The sequence below is a fragment of the Dermacentor andersoni genome, chromosome 3, assembly GCF_023375885.2.
Source record: "Dermacentor andersoni chromosome 3, qqDerAnde1_hic_scaffold, whole genome shotgun sequence".
NCBI classification, from domain to species: domain Eukaryota; kingdom Metazoa; phylum Arthropoda; class Arachnida; order Ixodida; family Ixodidae; genus Dermacentor; species Dermacentor andersoni.
In genome coordinates, this window is record NC_092816.1 from 27,303,673 (window position 1) to 27,322,561 (window position 18,889).

At 51.7% G+C, this 18,889-nt stretch overlaps 1 protein-coding gene across 1 annotated transcript in view; it reads right to left on the bottom strand.

Annotated features, from left to right (window-relative positions):
• LOC126518541 (uncharacterized) overlaps positions 1-18,487 on the bottom strand; it is a 208,812-nt gene extending 190,325 nt beyond the window's left edge. The window contains exon 1 of the mRNA XM_050168325.3: positions 17,689-18,487. Within this exon, the coding sequence (XP_050024282.1) occupies positions 17,689-17,777 (89 nt within the window). The 5' untranslated portion in view covers positions 17,778-18,487. The remainder of the gene's footprint in view (positions 1-17,688) is intronic.
• Positions 18,488-18,889: the final 402 nt, after the last annotated feature.

The following is an 18,889-nucleotide window of genomic DNA, read 5'->3' on the forward strand; positions in this document are numbered from 1 at the left end:
AGGCCTCTCCCCAGCCCGCCACAATACTCGACTGTTCTTGCCGGCGACGCCCCGGATCGACTATACCGGGCAGTATAGTAGAAGCTAGCGAAATGACACCGTGTTCGAGAATTCGAAGCGTTACACATCCTTCCGACGGCAGCAGGCTACTCCAGTATTTTCACGCTTCTAGAGTGAGGTTAATGTTTGTAATCGATCAAATAAACTAACTGAGAGGAGACAGCGAGATCATCAACAGTGTACGTTAGACGTTGCACGAAAGAATACGTGCAGTGTATTAGTAGGTACGATCTAATGTAGCTCGTGCGGACTATATCTATACGCTAACTGCACGATGCACACATTACTCGTTATGCGTGCTTGAGCCATCACTCATTACTGGAGCGACGACTGAGAGGTTATGACGTTCACGGTCGCGGGCGGCTCGGCCTCTTGCTTGTTCGGAAGACAGCAAGAAACCCTACTGGTCTTAACAAGTTCGGTCCGCGCCGAGCGAAGCCCGTTATCTAGACACTGTCAAATTTCCCCGTGTTGGCAACGTTGTTGCGCCACTTTGTCAGCTCTGACTGCGCCATGTCGTGAAAGTTTGACAAGACGGCGCCATTTTAGGGTGCACGCATCCGCGATCGTGTTACAGTGCGGGCAGAAAGCAAGGGAAACCGCGCAAGTAGTGCGGTGTATCACTGCGCACGTTTCGTTGTGAACTGCCTTTCGAGCTCCCGGATGTGCATCTCTAGATACAATAAGTTCTTCACGTATTAGGACTATAGTGTCCGGAGTTAATGTCACGCCAAATTAACGCAAAAATTTAATATTCCTAGCTCCCAATGCATGACACGCGCTATGCTCAACGGGCTTGAATGCGCCGAGTCGCACCGTGGGTGACCTGCGTCAGCAGTATATCTTTCACATCACTGCATGCATTTAGCCGTAGTGTGACGTGTCAGTGGGGCTGCTGCTACTGCCTACGCGCATCATGTTGCGCAAGAACCGACGGCTCAACTGTCTGCGTCTGCCGCCGCGCTGTCTGTATGGGCTTTCCCCATGGTCTTCTCGTTCTTTTCTCTTCCTTTAGCCAATTCCTCTTTGTTTCTTTTCATTCGTCACTTTCGTTTCCCGTTACGTGATTCGTTCCGACACGACGCGTGCATTCATTCATTCATAAGGGCGCGTCTGAACGTCCGGGAGAGCACCTGAGAGCACAGTGGTTGCCGAGAGGTGAACGGCGGTGCCGATATCTGTTCGCGCACTGACGCAAGGGCGCACTTTCTGCAGGGTTTACCGCGCTTGCAACCACGCTGCGCCAGTACAGTAGCGTGCACGGGTATCGAGGGCTGATGACTGAAATAACCATAGAATAAAGCCACGTCATTCCGTAGTCGTGGTCAATAGCGAGGCGCCTTGGGATAACCAGAGACGTTATTACGGCGAATGACTTACGCGCACCGCTGCATTCACAGTCATTTTCTGAGCAGTGTTCACAGTTACGAGGCGTATGACGGGTGGAACCACGCAGAACGTGCGCCACAACGATGCGATGAGAGGGCAGCGTAACATTTCGTTATCTATAAACAATCAAGTAGACGGGAGGGGATGCCGTCGAAAACCTGTGCCGTGACGTGAAGCTGGTACGGGAACCTTAGCATGGATGGCATCGCAACTCGTTTTTAGTTTTTGAGCATTTTCTGGCTTAGACTCCGCTCACGGTAAGAGTAATGCTTTCGGTATTTTAGAAGGGCAGTTTACTAATACTGCTTAACAGACGCAGCGCTTAATTGTCACACATGACGTGCAAAAGTGATAATCTAAACAGGAATCGCCATCTTTTTTCCACCGTGGCCTGCGCGTCCTGCATGTTTCTAGCTCAAGCTTCAAAGACAGGCTGCTGCCTTCCATACGGCTTCCGTTAGCCGCTACCGGTCTCTCAGCTTTCAGCACCTTCCTCTATTACGTAAATTAGGGGGCAGGTACACGTCATTACGTAAACCAGGTAGCCGACGCTGGGACTCGTATCCCATCGTATCCCATCGCTGTCACCAATTGTTGCGACTCCGGTTATTTGAACCCCGACCGACGTTACTATAGCTGGGTAACGTGGGGCCGCAGGCGTCCGGAAGACCATCGCAAGGCAGGGGCGAGACGATTTCTAGTGCGAAACGTGCACTGTTTATTCCATAGTAACGAAGTAGGAAAGAAAGGAGAGAATACATAATGACACTTGCGGGGCCGCTTAAATAGACCCGCTAAAATCGCAGGTGTGGTTTTGCTCACGTTAACGTCAGACGGTGTGTAGAGTCCGGTCGGTGATTGGAGGCTGCTCTATCTCTCCTAGGCGATGTTGCACGCGCTTGCCTCAGCTGGTCGTAACTCGTGGGTCCCGTTTGGTTCGAGGGAGGGCCTCCCTTTGACTAGCACAGCTCGCGCAAGGCGACCCCCCCCCCCCCCCCACCCCTCCCTGTCCCGCACACACACAGAGGGGCCCGTATAACCACTGCGGGGCGTTAGCCAGACCGAATGCCGCCTGAGACACCTACTATAGGAATTTGGGATCTACCCTGCACTTTTCCGATTAGGCCTCGTTTCTCAATAATCCTATTTGAATTGGGTGCTTCACGCCAATCGTAACACCGCGCGGAATCTTTCTGTCTACCTAGTTCACACGGACCTCTACAATCTGTTCATGTAGCGGGCGTCGTGTGGTGGTGGTTCAGGTGAGCAGAAGGGCGCTTGTCGCTCCCTAATTGGGCACCTATGAAAAATGGTAAGATGCGTTGTCTGACGATCAAACATCGGACCAACAAGACAAGCATGCGTATTTTAGCCGTTGCAGACTACCATTGGAACCGAAGCCTCACGCACGCGCGAAGCGCAGTATACGAACGTGAGATGAGATGAGAGAGAGAGAGAGAGAGAGAGAGAGAGAGAGAGAGAGAGAGAGAGAGAGAGAGAGAGAGAGAGAGAGAGAGAGAGAGAGAGAGAGATAGATAGATAGATAGATAGATAGATAGATAGACAGATAGATAGATAGATAGATTATAATGCAGTAAAGCGCAAGGACGTGTTATACAAGCATTACATCTTGGACATTGCATCGACAAGGCCAGCTTTCCAAGAGAGAAACCAAGTTACAGCTTGAGAAGAAGCAACATACCACGGTGGCGTATGCGGAACGCTACACATGTAATAGGCGTGTGTGTGTGTGTGCGTATATATATATATATATATATATATATATATATATATATATATATATATATATATATATATATATATATATATATATATATATATACATATATATATATATATAGCTTAATGTGATATATTGCGTTAACAGCGTTAAAAGTTATTAACCGGAACATTGCGCCGCTAGCGGTATGCAGAACTCCGCCCCCCGCCTACTCGCGAAAACCAGCTGCGGAGCCCGAGAACGCGCCTTGCGTAACCGACCTTTCGTCGAAGCGCGTCGTTTCGCAATGAAAAGAGATTGCGCCTGCGTTACCAAAGGAAGCTACAAGTTATAACGTCGCGGTTATGTCATAGCCTCCCTCGACAAGGACGGCTGCGCGGCGCTCGTGAAAACGCTGTACTTTCTCACGGTGGCGCCTGCGGGCTGTGTGCGTGCAATAAAAGGAAAGAAAGAAGTTGCAAAGATAAAGAAGAAAAATCGCACATCGCCCATCTCCCACGTAGTTTTCGTATGAATCGTTGCGAGTTACGCAAAACTGTCAGATATATATATATATATGCACACGCACGCGATATGATAAAGGAAAGTGCGTTTCGAAATAAACAATCCACCGAATGTGCATGCGCGTTCGGTTGACCACGAATGGGGAGCCGATCTAATACAGTGCACAAGACCGGTGGGGTCTATAGAGGAATAACAACTGATTTCTTGAAGCACTTTCTACAGAGAACCTTGATTTGCGGCAGGCTGAGTATTCTGGTAGGACGACGGGGCGTGGTTCATTAAGTTGCCTTTGGCCGGAGCACGTGACTCAACCCTCCTTGCGCTGCAAACGATGTCTCATCGGAGAGTAACGCAATAATGTAAATTCCGGATGTTACATGCTACTGCGCCGATTGCTTTAATCTTGTTGGCGCTGTGCCTCTCATTAAAACCGTCAATCGAAAGCAGAAGCTATAACAGGACATGACATCAGCTAACTAAGGCGCCTCCTTTAGGACTCAACCTGTGATTAAGTGGCCGGTGCTTTCACTATACCGGTAGCTACCTGTCATGGAGCGTATTAGCGTCGTACAGCGCTATATGTTCTACGGACCCCAAGGCAGCTGAAGAGACATCAACGCTTTTCGAGTCGGTTCTCATTACCCACTGGTACGTTACGAACGTGAAAAACCCAACTGCTTAAGTGCCGCGTTGTTAAATGCTGACATTAGCATCTCAGTGTACATGGGCAAAGAACCCCTTCGTGTTTGTTATGGTTCGAATCAGATTTATTTTCCCAAACACAGATATGATGATGTATCGTCTGGTGGGTTGGCAGTCTCCTAACTTTTGTGTAACTTGACCGCAAATTATAAATGTTCACTTTACAGGCTGCTTCTCAACGTTTGTGCCGACACAACGATCTACGTCAAATCGGCGTCAATTTCGTAGAAATCTGATTAGACCACTTTCGTGCAGATTCCAGATGAGTATTTTGCTTACTCGTGTCGAAGTTAATTTTGCGCAGCACCGAACGCAATGTGCAATGTGATGTACAAGGGGTTTTCAGGAGTATACATATACGCCGTTTTGTCGGTTTCCCGCATGCGAATGCCGCGGTGGAATGGTGGCTGGAATTATTCCATTCCGCGCAGTTGGCAACCGATACACGAGTGGAACGGTTTCAGATCTGCAGCGATTACAAGGCGACCGTGCGCAGAAACGTGGGAGAAGATACGTAAGACTATTTTACGCAAGCGTTTAGGTGCCGCCATCTTGAGCTGTAAGCGCTGCTGTTTTCTATCTTTAACGACGAAATGTATGTAGCTATACAGTCGATTCGCAAGCATTAAAATAGTCTTATAAGTGTGTTCTGTGCTTCGCGACCATGTTACATGACTTCACTTCTCATAAAACTTGGATATTGTTTGTGTAACAGCTCAAGATGGCGGCGCCCATGAATCGAATATGATAAGTGGAGCGCGTCACTGGGTGCGTCGAATATATATATATATATATATATATGAGCGCTAAACGACAAGACAAGCAAACGACATGATTATCTTCGGTTCTGTTGTACAGATTTGCGTCAATTCGTATTCTGCGCTGCTGAAACCACGGGCTAACTCGTCAAGTTTATCGTTGACGTATACAAAAACCGTCCGCCAGCGGCTTCCCGACGCTATCTTTAATTAATATCGCTACGGCCAACGCCACAGTGACCATTTCTTTCGCCACTCTACAGTCGGGTTTCATATGCGCAATATGGCCTCGCGAACTACAGCAGCGAGAGGCTGACACCGGCTCCATAGCTTCTACACGGTTTTAGGTGCACGCTTTGTGCATATTGGATGGGCGTATGCTTGCCCTTCACTTGCCATCCCTGATTGCGTATGCTTGCCATCCCTGATTGCTAATACAGCCATGACGGGCAGGGCCGCTCGCAATTATTCTACTGTCTCAATCCCTGTATCGTCCCTTCTCATCTCAGATGAGTTAGATGAATGAGATCGATGAACAGGCGATGAGATGATTAGAGAGTGGCCATTCGTTACCTATCGCCAGCCAGCGACCTTTCCCAAGCTGTAAAAAAAAAAAAAAAATTAAAAGGAAGGGAGAAGCGGACTTGGCGAGGAGAACGATGAACATGTCACCACCGCTCTCGGACGACAAATTCAGTGCGCGAAATAAAGCTTGGACAAACACGAAAGCGAAGAGCTGACGCACACCGAACATTATAGTGACTGAAAACAGAAGCAAGAACAAGCAGAACGCGATGTCTTAGCTCGGAGGAAAGAAAAACCGACGCTCAGCGGGACGACACGTCGACAAGAGATTGGATCAGACGTCGCAAGGGGCTACTCGAATACGCGCATATATTTTAGCGCGAGACTGCTTCCAGAGACGGCCCGAAAAACAGTGAGCGCGCGGTGAAGGCAGCAGTGCTGGCGCGCCCTTCATGGCCGACCGGGTTTTCGTGCGTCCAAGGGAAATTATGTGATGTGCAAGCCCGGTCGCGGTCGCACGAGGAGAAATAAGGGAGCGCTGAAACGAAGAATATATATATATATATATATATATATATATATATATATATATATATATATATCAGTAGAGCGGAGTGGCTTGCAACCTTGCGGTCTTTATATTTTCTTTCCTTCTCTCTCTCTCTCTCTCTGGCTCTCTTCGATGCTCGCTCGCTATCTATTTAAAGAAGGCGCGCGCTCGGAGACATGAATATTCGCGTCACGTCCATTCCCGAAACAGCAATATGTGGTAGCGAGTGAATTAAAACAAAAATGAAAATTTTTCACTCCAGGCGACACAGCCGTAGCTGGCCACAGAGCGGAGTCAAATCAGCGGTGATTGCGACTATTCCCATAGGCTAATGCACGGGGCTGCGAGGCGCCAGCACGCACTATGATTGATTGATTGATTGATTGATTGATTGATTGATTGATTGATTGATTGATTGACATCGTGTTTTATTCCACCGGAGGATGGTTTCTCCCAGCAATCTCCTATTACTCCCGTGTCAGCGGCACAAACGCAACCAGGGAAGTGCGCGCGCCATTCGACAGCACTGGCTGCACACATTACCGCACTCCAAGGGTGCGCGTGTCAGCGGCGCCAGATAAATACCCCAGTGACAGCGCCGCGTCGGCACAGCGGAGAGAGAGAGAGAGATGCTTGCAGTGTACACTGACGGCGCGGACGTCGGGCGCTCCGCTGACGTCGACGCCGTCATCCCCGACGCTATATAGCTCCACCAGCTGTTTTTCCCCCAACCCGCTCCGTTTTTTTTTTTTTTTCCCCCTCCACGCACCCCCTTCTAAGAACGCGGTTGCGTGCGCTGGTGGTGGCGAAGAACTGCACAGTTACGCAACGGCGAGGGCCACAGATCTTCGGACCAGTCGCGCATGTGCAAGCAGCGCCCGCTTATTGGAGATTGCGTCACGAGGGGCAGCCTCATCGCACGAATTCGAAGCACTGCACGCTGACGTGTGCTGGAAAAGCGCAGTGTATGGAAAAGAGCCAAGTGTCTCGTTTATTCATTCCTTCGTTCTTTCATTCATCATGTACGCTATCACATAATGCAGTAGACTGTCAAGGTAATCTAAAGAATATTTAATACAGACTGGACAGTACAAAAGCTTGAGACAGACTGTAGACAGACAGATAGACATACAGAGAGGTAAATTCATTCATTCATTCATTCATTCATTCATTCATTCATTCGCGGGGTTAATGTACCGCAGAAGTACTGGAGTTATGAGAGACTTCGTATAGTGCAGGACTCCAGATTAGTTCCAACAACGTCTCTTTCCTCAAGGTTAAAACGCGCACGTATACCCAAGTACAGGGGCACTTTGGAATTGCGCCCCCATGTTAATGCAGCTGCTACATCAGCGAACGGAACCAGCGACCTTACGCTCGATAGCGACAGAACAACGCGGCCACTAAACCACCACGGCGGGTGACATGAGTATAATAAAAAAGAAATACTTATCGACGAGCTCCAGTCAGAGCCGAGGACAAAGCGCGACAGGGATGTTAGCTGAAGTATGCAGAAACGTCTGGTATAATACTTTTAGGCAATCCTTCCTTGGTCTACGTAGCCAGCGTAAAGCTGTCCGAGGCCATCTTCCTTTCTTTCGCAGCCCCGTACTTGTATTCAGTGCACAAAAAGTTGAAGACAAATTCACCGACGATTACGATACTCACTAATGCGAAATTTGAGCGCAGCTCTAACGTGTTTTCATTTCGCGAAATATTGCTGGCGCGGACAGTCTGCCTCATGCGGCACGTTGCAAATGGACGAAGTGCGGCGCGACTGCCTCGCTAATCTGGAGATCGCGAGAGCCAGTGCATTGGTGACGCGTGGGCGGGATTCACAGCAGCAGCCGCCGCCACCGCCGCCGACAGACCTCCCAGACGACGACACTGGCGCCATCTCGTAGCAATCGTCGCCACACTACGCTTTTAATACCTTCGCTACAGTGAACCCTCCTCCGCTTCCCGCCTCACGGCACAGCTGCACCCTCCTCTCCGCTTTCCTTCTCGCGTCTTTCATCCCCCGCTTCGCTCCGCGTTCGCTTTCATCTTTCGCTGTGCTCGTTCGTTCGGCTACGCCGCCGCCACTGACTCGCGGGTTCGCTCCCAGCCGCGGCGTCAGCATCCCCATTGGGGCAGAATGCAACAGCGCTCGCGCATGTTAATTAGGTTCAGATGCGCGTTAGAACCCCAGGTGGTCAAAATTAATCCGGAGTCGCGCGGGCTATACGATGATCCTCATAATGGGATCACGGTTCTAGCACGCGAGACTACCGGAATTAATTCCTCTTGAATCTGCGAATACGAGCGAGCGTCGCCAAATTTCAGCTACGTATAATACACACGGTGTCGCGACGAAAGCTTCGACTCAGACGAGCAAGCGTTGCCATTCGACCGCTCACCGCAGAGTCGCGATCGCGCCTGACTCGAGGGCCTGCGAGCGCGGAAACCAGTCGGGCAGCTGGGCTGCCGTCTCCGTTGCTGCTTTTTGCCGCAACCGTCGGAGAAAGCTCGCGAGTGGAGAGAGTTGACGAACGTGCAACGTGCCCACAAGTCCTCACCGACTCGCGCGCACGCGGTGTGACGTGAAGCTGGAGGATGCGGGTTTTTACAAATGGCTATGTGCAGTGGTTGCACCCTGCAGGCACAGGCACGCACCGTATATTGCTCCGTCTTTTGGGGTTTATTTCCTTCGATTTACTTTTTTTTTTTGCTTCTTTCGCTCTTCGTTTTTAAGGTAAGGAAGAAGACACGCTGCTGCGCCTATGTCAGTGGCTTCAGGAAAAAAAAGGAAGAAAGATGGCTCCGCGGAGGCCGCTACAGGCTGACAGCTCCCGATATGCGACGCTTTGCCGAGGTGGACTTCGGTATATAAGGAAACCGCGGAACGCTAACTGTGTGACTCCCCGTAATTTCAATACCAACAATCAGCCCTACGCACAAGCCTCAGTCATATAGGTGTAAGACCCATCGGTGGAAGACCGTTCAATGAGACGCAACCTCTGGAGACAAATGACCCCGCGCACTTCCGAGCAGGAAAAGCAACGAAAACGCGGTTGCTGTTTTTCAACTCAACCGGACTGCGTGACCGCTTCTGAAGAAGTGATGAACATTCCAGTTTGTCTTGCCCCAGTGTACGATAGTAAATCGGGATCAGTCCTGATTACGTCTCTCCTGCTTCCCTTACCTCTTTCCTTGCTTATGTATACTTCCCTCTTTGTCTATGTATGTATGTATGTATGTATGTATGTATGTATGTATGTATGTATGTATGTATGTATGTATGTATGTGTGTATGTATGTATGTATGTATGTATGTATGTATGTATGTATGTATGTATGTATGTATGTATGTATGTATGTATGTATGCATGCGTGTGTGTGTGTGTGTCGAATATAAGCCAATGCTTTCACAAAAGTAAAGCAGCCGATGCTATGCACCGTTTCACGGCAGCCGCAACAGCGTTTATACCGCAGCGTGTTCAGCCCCGAGTAGGCTCCTCGGGGCACGCATTTCGCGTCGCACGAAGACAATTTGCGGCTGCACGCAGCGACGGCCGAGCTAGCGTCCTCGGCGTCGCGTCCCCAACTGCCGCGGCTACTGCCGCAATGCCACCAGCATCAGCCAGCGAACGCGCCCTTGAAACCCGGGGGCTCGGTTTCTACAACTGCGCACTCTCCGACAGACCGCAAGAGCGGGCTGCACGCGATGCATAGCAGCAACGAGGTGCTACAGTCACGTACCTCCTCCACGTCTTCGTGTCCTTGTTAACGATGTGTTCCTAAAGTGAAGCCCACAGCGCCTTTAAAAACAATATATGGACACCCGAAAAAAAAAAAAAAACCGCCTGGAGAATGTATATACACTGTCAATGATTCCTTTTTCGCGATAGCGAAAGACGCCAGCTCGAACACCGCCTCCGCCGCAGCGACGCTTGGAAGTGACGGCTCAAGAAGTGGCGAGAATGAGAACGCCCCCCTCCTCTTCCACCCCCTGCCAATCCTGTGCCGCTGGTCTTCTTCAATAACGCGATAAGCTGCCGAAGGGTAGCAGAAAGAAGAAAGAACTAGAGAGAAAATGGTGGTATAAAAAGGCTGCGTGACCCAAAAGTTACGCGCGGTCCCGCGTGGAATATAAATGGAGTTGTCCGGTGGAAGAAGTGTGGCGCGCGAAGTTATCGAGAACGCACTTGTGGAGTTCGCCATAAAACGAGGCGCGCTTTTCTTTCTTTTTTTTTTTTTTTCATCTTCCCAGAGTGAAGGTCAAGGAGGCAGCTGTCTGGAGGCTGCGAAAAGCGTGCAGGCGCGGCCGGTGATCGCGTTAGCAACCATACACGTTCCGATTAGACTCGTCACCCGGCCAGTCCTCTGAGAGAGGTCGATTAGACGCCAAATTTAGACAAGCCACAGAGTGTGACGTCACGAAGATGCGGCGACGGAGCCCATAAAATTCCATTCAAGCAAAAAGAAAAGGAAAATAAAAAAAGAGCAGGCAAGTGGAACGTAATCTTGGAACCTAAGTGACACGAAGCTAGTTTGTGTTAGCCGACTTTAACATGCAGTATATCCCGTGACCGCGACCACAGCTGTTGACTGTGTGTGACAAAGGCGATCGGCGTGTGACGCTTGTCGGTGGAAAGAAGGTGTATGCGCAGACAAGTACGACACACATCTAAGTAGATTTAAGGCTTCTAGACACCTCTTGTGTCACAGCGGCACGTACCGTCCCCGGGGGGGGGGCACTGGCCAAGAAAGGGGCACGTGCCCCGTTGCACACAGCCAGTGGCCCCGGTTGTCCACTCGTCAAGACAGCGGCCGCCCGCAAGGTTGGCGAAAGAGGAAAGAAACGAAAGTTTTCGGTTTAAATAGCGATTCAGAAAGGGAGAAGAGGGCGTGTCCATCAACGTCGGCGTAAACCGAAGGGCACAGCCCTAACCACGCTCTTTATACATGCAGCAGTCCGCCGCCGGGATCTTTCGCGCGGTCGCCGGGCCCGGTCGGGCCGGTCAATCCATCGCTGCGGCGAAACGAGCGTTCCGAAGCTCCGCGGAGAGCGGCGGCTTATCGAAGCGGTGAGCCGCGTTTTCTGGCGAGGCGAGAGCGACTCCTCCTCGGAGGCGCGCTCTCCTCTTGCCTTCTTGCTCGGTGCACTGAACCGATAAGGTCCGGCAGAGTCGAAAGATATACGCTTAGGCACGGTAGGCGAGTCGCGCGCGCGGGCCGAAAGGTCGAAGGTCGGGACCTGCATTTGGGCTTTACGGTCGAACTATATGTATTAAGGCGTCGCAAGAGCGAGCGATCGCGATGAGACGAATAATGAACGACGATTCATGCGCTTGAGACGAAGCGCTGCGTGGCTAACAACGCCGACTGGTTTAGTCAGCCAGCGCATACTGTCAGTCAGCGCCATGCAGTCTGCGGGAACGCAGGGTCGCAGGTGCGATACCCGGCCGGGCGCATTCGGGTAGAAAACGGAATGCAAAAGCGATCTTGTGCGTTGATGTAGGTGCGCGTTAAAGAAACTCCAGGTGTTCAAAGACGTTTCATAAGTACGACTGTTGAAATATTCACGCAGCGCATCTACGCTTCGTAAGGTCGCCCCGTCACATCTGTTGATCTATACAATGGATGTGAGAAGAAAAGGATTAAGAGAAGCCGCCCATATTTCCACAGCAACTCTGCTAGCTCAGCCGGCTAATAACGCCGAAGCAATTCGTCCGCGAACATGCAGCATCTGTCGCCCGTCTTGGAAGCACGTCAGCGCTTCCAAGACGAGCAACCGATGCGCTATTCGCTCACGCGTACTGTCACTTTCTATAGGAGCAGTACGTAAAGGAAATAAATCATTTGAACAATATTCGCGGAGCTTACTCAGAGTGGTCCAAACCATGGGCTCGACGCAGCAGATCCGGCAAGGAAGTCGAAGACAAGGTGAGAAGCTCGGTCGCCATGAGTCGGTGGCTATAGCAAGACGCGCCTATACACCTCCGAACAACTGCGGGCACTCGCGAAGAACAGAGCGAAAAACGCGTCTGCCAGATACCGTAGCTCGCCGACCTCCTCACATCGACTATATACTCTCGGCCGCGCTCTCCCCAGATGCCTGTAAGAGCGCGTCTCCCTAACGACCCCTCAGTCACATGGCGCCACGGTGAGAAGCGACAAATTGCCGCCCAACGTGGAGAAACCGCGGAACCACAATTGTCAACGTTCGTTCGGAAGGAACCGATAAAGCAGTTCCCTGAAAAAACTGTAGAAACCGCAGATGGGCTCCCAGGCAGTCGGTCGGGGTAGACGGGTCGAAGGCGTAGCAAACCAGTCCCAGCTGACAGAAGCGCATTCCCAACATCAAGAGGCGGCCCGCGACGCGTCACATCTGGCGAAAAGATGTCGAAGCTCTTGCGATCGGTGGCAGCAGGTAACGTCGGCGACCGCTTGATTTGTTCGCCGCCGAGGATGTACATGTGTGCGGTAGGCAGACAGACGGACGCTCGGGGCGAGCCCCGCGGTTTACGTGTTTACGCAGCAACGTGTGATTCGGGGCTAGGGGGTCTGTGTCGCGTCGTCTACTTTGTTGTCACGTGTCTCACGCTGCTAGAATACGGAAGAGCAGAGCAGAGCAGCAGAAAGGGTATAGATGAATAACGTCAATTATTTTTGATGTTCGGTGCCTACAGCCACGTGAATCCCAGCCACCTTTTCTTCTATCTTTTCCATGAACGCTCGTCGTCGTTGAACAGTTGTACCCTGGTGGAAAACGATGCCACGTGTTTTCACGCGAACGCTGCGAGAACGAGCGACAACCTTGCCGGTACGACATGCGAAGTGGTGCCTAACGCAAAAGAGGGAGAAGAACGCAAAGAAACAATCGATACGAGTAGAAATATGAAGAAGACATACAAACAAGCGCTACGTTTCCAGAATCATCATCAAGACAGTGCTACCGACTCGGACATCTTTCTTCCTCGCTGATGGCGTCCAGGGAGGCGCTGTCAACTCTGCCTGGGTGACAGCAAAGGACGTGATGCAAAAGAATGCCCCTTCCCCCAACCCCTAAAAAAATAAAAATAAAGAAGGATACTGCGTAATGTCAATTTAACCACGTGTGTTTCGTTCTCCACCAGATCGAATATGTTCGCACTCTGCTGACGGGTTCGTTCCGAACACGTGCCCATAGCGCAATGGGCTCTGCGCAGGCGCACTGTGCATCCGCGAAAGAAAAGTAAAACATAACAGCGAGTCGGCCTAGTTGGAACAGATTCATCTTAAAACTTTTTGTGCGCAAACAAACAGGGACAAAGAATAGGGGCAACACAAGGACGTCCCTGTTTGTTTGCGCACAAGAAGTTTTAAGAAAAGTAAAACGTAGATACTGGCGCAACACCCCCCATCCCTTTTTCCCAATCAGCGACAGCCTGTAAGAAAGGAGCGAGACGACGAGGTCCTGTGACAACTGGGGGCGCAGAAACAGAAAGGAAGGTAAAATGCCAGTCAGACGCAAACGTTCCCATGAGAGACCCTCATACGAGAGCCAATAGGCCCAAAACGAGATTGTTTTGAACCTGATTTTTTTTTTAAAGTTTACTCGTACAATGCATTATTCGCAAACTCGAACATGCCAGCCTCACGCGGAGTCCGCCCTCAGCCGCGGTGTGCTCCACATTGTTCTAACACGGCGCTGCCCCTCAATTGTTATCGACATCGTCTGCACCCTCTGCCAGCTTTGCAGGTGCTAAGCCGCGCCAGATGCATGTGCGACACGGCTTAGCGCGCTCAAAAAAGCTGGCCGGCACAGATGGTGGTACCGGTCGATCGGCAGCGCGGTATACGCTAGGTCCTTCTATTTTTCGAACGGACGACACGTAACGCGCCTTTTAATGAGATGCGGGGGGGGGCGACCCCAACTACTGGCCGCTCAGGTGACCACGTTCCCGGAGTGCGAAGCATCTCGTTGAATCACAAATACGAGGCGATCCGAAAACGGAAAGCAAATACGAAGGCGTTTCCAAGAAACGAAGTTTATCAAGAGACGAAGGAAGAGCACTGACGAGCGTGTATTCTCCGTGCGCTCCAAATTTCTCTTCCCCGGCACGCCTCGCGTATGGCAGGTAGCGAGTGGCCAGCGCCTGCCTGCCTTGCATGTAGATTCAAACCGGAGAAGGAACCAGCTCTCGTAGAACACGCGCATCAGAGAGACAGATACAAGCACGCAATATATATATATATATATATATATATATATATATATATATATATATATATATATATATATATAAATATATATATATATATATATATATGCACACACGCCGCACTCTCGATTTAGGAACCATCCGCGATGAACCCCTTCCCACTTAAGCTGTGCTTTCTCACAACTCCCCTATCATCACTCACGAGTGCAGAAGAAATATCCTTCTGCATGGGACAAGTAAAAACGAAAGAAAGAAAGAAAGAAAGAAGGAAAGAAAGAAAGAAACGGGCGGCCTCTTTTGCAGGCCGATACCCGGGGAATTCATCGCATACTGCTTCAGCGGCGGCGGCAGCTGCAGAATAAGTGAGGCTCATCCCGCCTGCCTGCCTGCCTGCTTGCCTGCGGCGATTAAAGCGTGCTGCATTTCGCAGCACAAAAACGCTCGGTTTGCGTCCAATTAGGCCCTATCTCACCAGTCTGCCGCCGAGGCCGGCCTCGAAAGACGCGCATACGACGACTTGCGCGGCGGCTTCGCGGTCAGCCCGCGCACGTGACAGGCGGTGCACAGCAGGTGCAAGCCAGCCGGCAGTCTGGCACCCGCGGCGGAAACTATAAAACAAGCAAGCGGGCGGGCGGCGGCGGCGAAGATTATCCAACCGCGCACACGCCACAGTAACGAGCGGATGTTCGACGGAGCACGAGCAACGCCGTCACTGCTACACACTGTATAGCATTTCACGATGCGGAAAGGCAGGCGTACAACAGTCCGCGACACTTCTGTTTAAGAGCACTGCATCAATGCGCTGCGATGCAAAGAAATCCATGTCTGCGCGTTGCTGAGTGGTTTTGACAGGCAATGCTCGTGACCAGCCCAAGCCACAAGAACCCACGCGCGAACGCTCCTTACAGTCGAACGTCGTTATAACGAAGCGCTCGGGAAGTCCGAAATTATTCGTTATACGAGTCACTACGTTGTAAAGGTAGAACAGTAAAACCGGGACAAAATTATTCCTTCGTTATACAGGTCATTTCGTTGTATAGCGATCCGCGGCTCAGCGCTCAGGCGCTATAGATGCGGACAAAAGAACGACAAGGACAAACACAAGCGTTCGTTGTTCCTCTGTACGTACTCTGTACGCCCGCCTTCCCGTGCCATTCGCTCCTCATGCAGCCTTGTGTTCTTATAGCAGTTCTTCGCTTAGTTCGTTTCAAGGGACTCCGTAACTCGCAAGACCGGCGGTTGTTTGTTGTTTCATTTTTTTACCCCCCCCCCCCCCCCTGTCGTCATTCCCATACAGCGGTAAAAACCTACCAGTACTAAAAAAAGTCGAGAACGTTCAATTAGCATAGTAGCCAACGATCGGCAGGCACACTGGCTCATGTCGATTTAGATAGGCGTGCTGACGCTTTTAGTCAAGTTCATGCTGTTGTGCCTCGCAAACGCGCGTTGTATTTGGTGAGGTTATAAAGAAAGAATTAACATATATCGGCGGCTGGCAGCTGCAAGTTGTTTCCAAGCGCAATTTCGACGCGGCATCAGCTGCTGCACCGTGTTGCTGCGATTGTGCGGGCACCCCAAATCGGGGCTCGCCCACCACTGAGACGCGCAAGCCCCTCGGTCAGAAATACGAAGGCGAGAACTCCGCAAGACATATAACTTGCCTTCGGACATATCGTCTTAAAGGGGGGCTCCTAGTCAAGTCAACGAGGATAGGTAACACTGGGCTGGATCATTTCTTAGGATGGCGACCAGCAGTGCTAACTGCTCCTTTTAACATCGCGGTATCCGAGATCGGCCTTGAACGAGACAGTTGCGGCAGATTACGCGAACATTTCCCTCACATGTCCTAGCAGCCAGTTCCAAAAAAAAAAAAAAAGTCCGAAGAAAGCAAAACAGAGAGCAAGTTGTCAACGAGCTCACGTAAGAGGCAAACGGAAGAACTAAAAGCACGGGGACAAAACAAAACGAGAAAAAAAAAAGGAACTGTGCGTGTGGCTGTACTTACGGCGCTTCCACGAGTAGGTACATCACCGACGAAACCGAGATGCAGCCAACGTGACACCTTGAACGGAAAAAAATCCTTGCCACGCGTGCACACGCGGTAAGGTACTGCCGCCCGAGGCGTTATCTGCGACCGGGGGAGTCAAGTTCGAAAGGCTGGGCGCGCCTCTCTCGCTGAGGAGCCGAGAAAAAGAGGAAGAGGTGCAGGGTTGGGGAGGGGATGAACGTGACGCGAACAGCCGAGCGGCAACGCAAGCTCTGTCGTGTGTGTACTGCAGCCCGAGGAGCGCCAAGCTAGAAAACCCCCCACCCGCAAGAGCAAAAATAAAAGAGACAAATCGAGATAAACAACAAAGAGGGGCTTTGGAGGAGGAGCAGCTAAAGATGAAGAACGCAGAGGGGAGGGGATGGTGCAACTCAGTCTGCGCGCCGACACAGCCGACAGTGCGGCGTTGGCGGAGGAGGGGATGAAAGGGAAAGGAGGAAGAGATATGGAGGAGAGAGGGCAGTGAAACCTCCCGCCGTAGGGCAGTGTACTATCGAAGGAATTTTTTTTCTTTCTTTCTTTATTTCTCGCAGTACATGTCGCTCGCATGGGTTGCTGATGTAAGAGCAAAAAGACGCCAAATCGTGCAGTGCGCGCGGCTGAAATCGAGCTATGTGCTAGGGACAGTCACAGCTGACTCTCTCTAGAAAAGCGCACGCATTCCGTGGCCTCCAAGACGGCCTCCTTCAGGTGGTAGTCGGGGTAATCATAAGCAATCATGTTGAGAAACTTTCAAAAGAAAAAGAAGATTATCCCCAATGACAAGCGCGGGAATCGTATTGTATGCGAGCAACTTGCACCGACGTAAGCAAGTTAATCGTAATGCTCTCGCATAGCACGTCTTACGAATGACAGCGAGCGCTGAACGAGCATTGAAACTTTCCGTTTCGAAGGGTGTTCAGTTAGCGGAAATACTCGGTAACAGCGAGAATAAAAGAAAGCATTTTTTACCCCTTCAAAGCACAGCCATCGCGCGCGCGCGCGCACGTCGAGAAACGTCAAAACAGAACGGACATCCACGTGCGCGAGAGGTTACCTCTGTTTTTATGCGACACGAGATTCCCCCACAGAAACCTGCAGGACAAAAAAAGAGGTCAAACTCCGATCAAATACAGCCGAGATATGGTGTGCTCGTTAGGCTCAGTGAGAGCGTTTGTTTGAAAAACGAAACAAGAGTACGCACACACACAGAGAAAAAAACAAAAGACGGAGAGACCACTGACCTCCTGTTTGAGCAGACGGTATACTTGTCCTGCCTGGGCATGGTCAGATACTCGTCGCCGAGAATGAACAGATCCTTGGAGATGATCATGGTTCAGCCGGTTCCGTCGGATGCTGCGCGCGAGACAGAGCCAAAAGGCGTGCGATTCGAACGCCACACCAGCACCACACCGTAGCAGACGACGCGCGCTCGCCACGGGCGCGGGGAGTAGTACTGCTCAGGCCGAACCGTGGTTCGCCGGCACGGCTGCCCGGCGCAAGGGACGATGCATCACAGAGCTGGGACTTTCTCTCGCTGCTTTCTCTCCTCAAGAACAGCGCGACACAAGTGCAAAACGGCGGCGGCAGCGGCAACAGCAGGAACGACAACAACACTCACGCAACGGCAGCAGTAGGCCGCTCGGTGGCATTCACACACAAAACGGCAAATCTAGCACCAAACGCGAAGTCGAGTGGGACAAGGCGAAAGCCGGCGGCGGGGTCCTGTGGCGGCGGTGGGGCGAATCCCTGGTCGGATGTAGCGGGGGGCGCTCTTTTCAAAAGAGCCGAAGAAAGGAAGGTTGTGGGGGGGTAGCCCGAGGAGGGGGTGCCGGTGAGGGGAACGCTTTCACCCCTGCTGCACGACGACCCAGAAGAGGGGGGTTTGCGGCAGGTGCGGAGACGGGGCTGCTGCGCACAGGTGCTTCAGCAGGTGAGCTGCGGGTGCATGGTCCAGCTCCGAGGTCCGGTTTGTGCGGCGTCTCAGTGCGAGGGTGCGAGCCAAGTCGGCGGCAGCAGAGCGTGCGGTCTCTCGCGACGGCCGCTCGCAGTCGCTGTCGACACAGTGACTGAGTTATTTGCGACGCAGGGCGGCTGGCGGCGCTGGAGGCGGCAGCGCGCGCGCCGGAAACGGGTTGGGCCGAGTCCAACGCAGCAGCGCCGGCGTGCCGCGAGGGAGGAGCGACCGGCTTGCTGCCTCGCCTGCCGCTCGGTGGGCCTGCGCTCCTCAAGCAACGCTGGGGGTATCCGTCACGCAGAGAGCCGCCAGACGGCAGCGAGACGGCCTCTGGTCGAAGAGCCCGGGCCAGGGAGCACCCCAGTGTTCGTGCGGCCTGCCAAGGCGTGAGAGCGCTGGGGGAATTTGACGTTGCGGGAGGGTCGCGTATTGGCCAGGTTGGTAAATATTGAAAGGCTTGAACCAGCGCTTGAACTTAAATTGAGGAC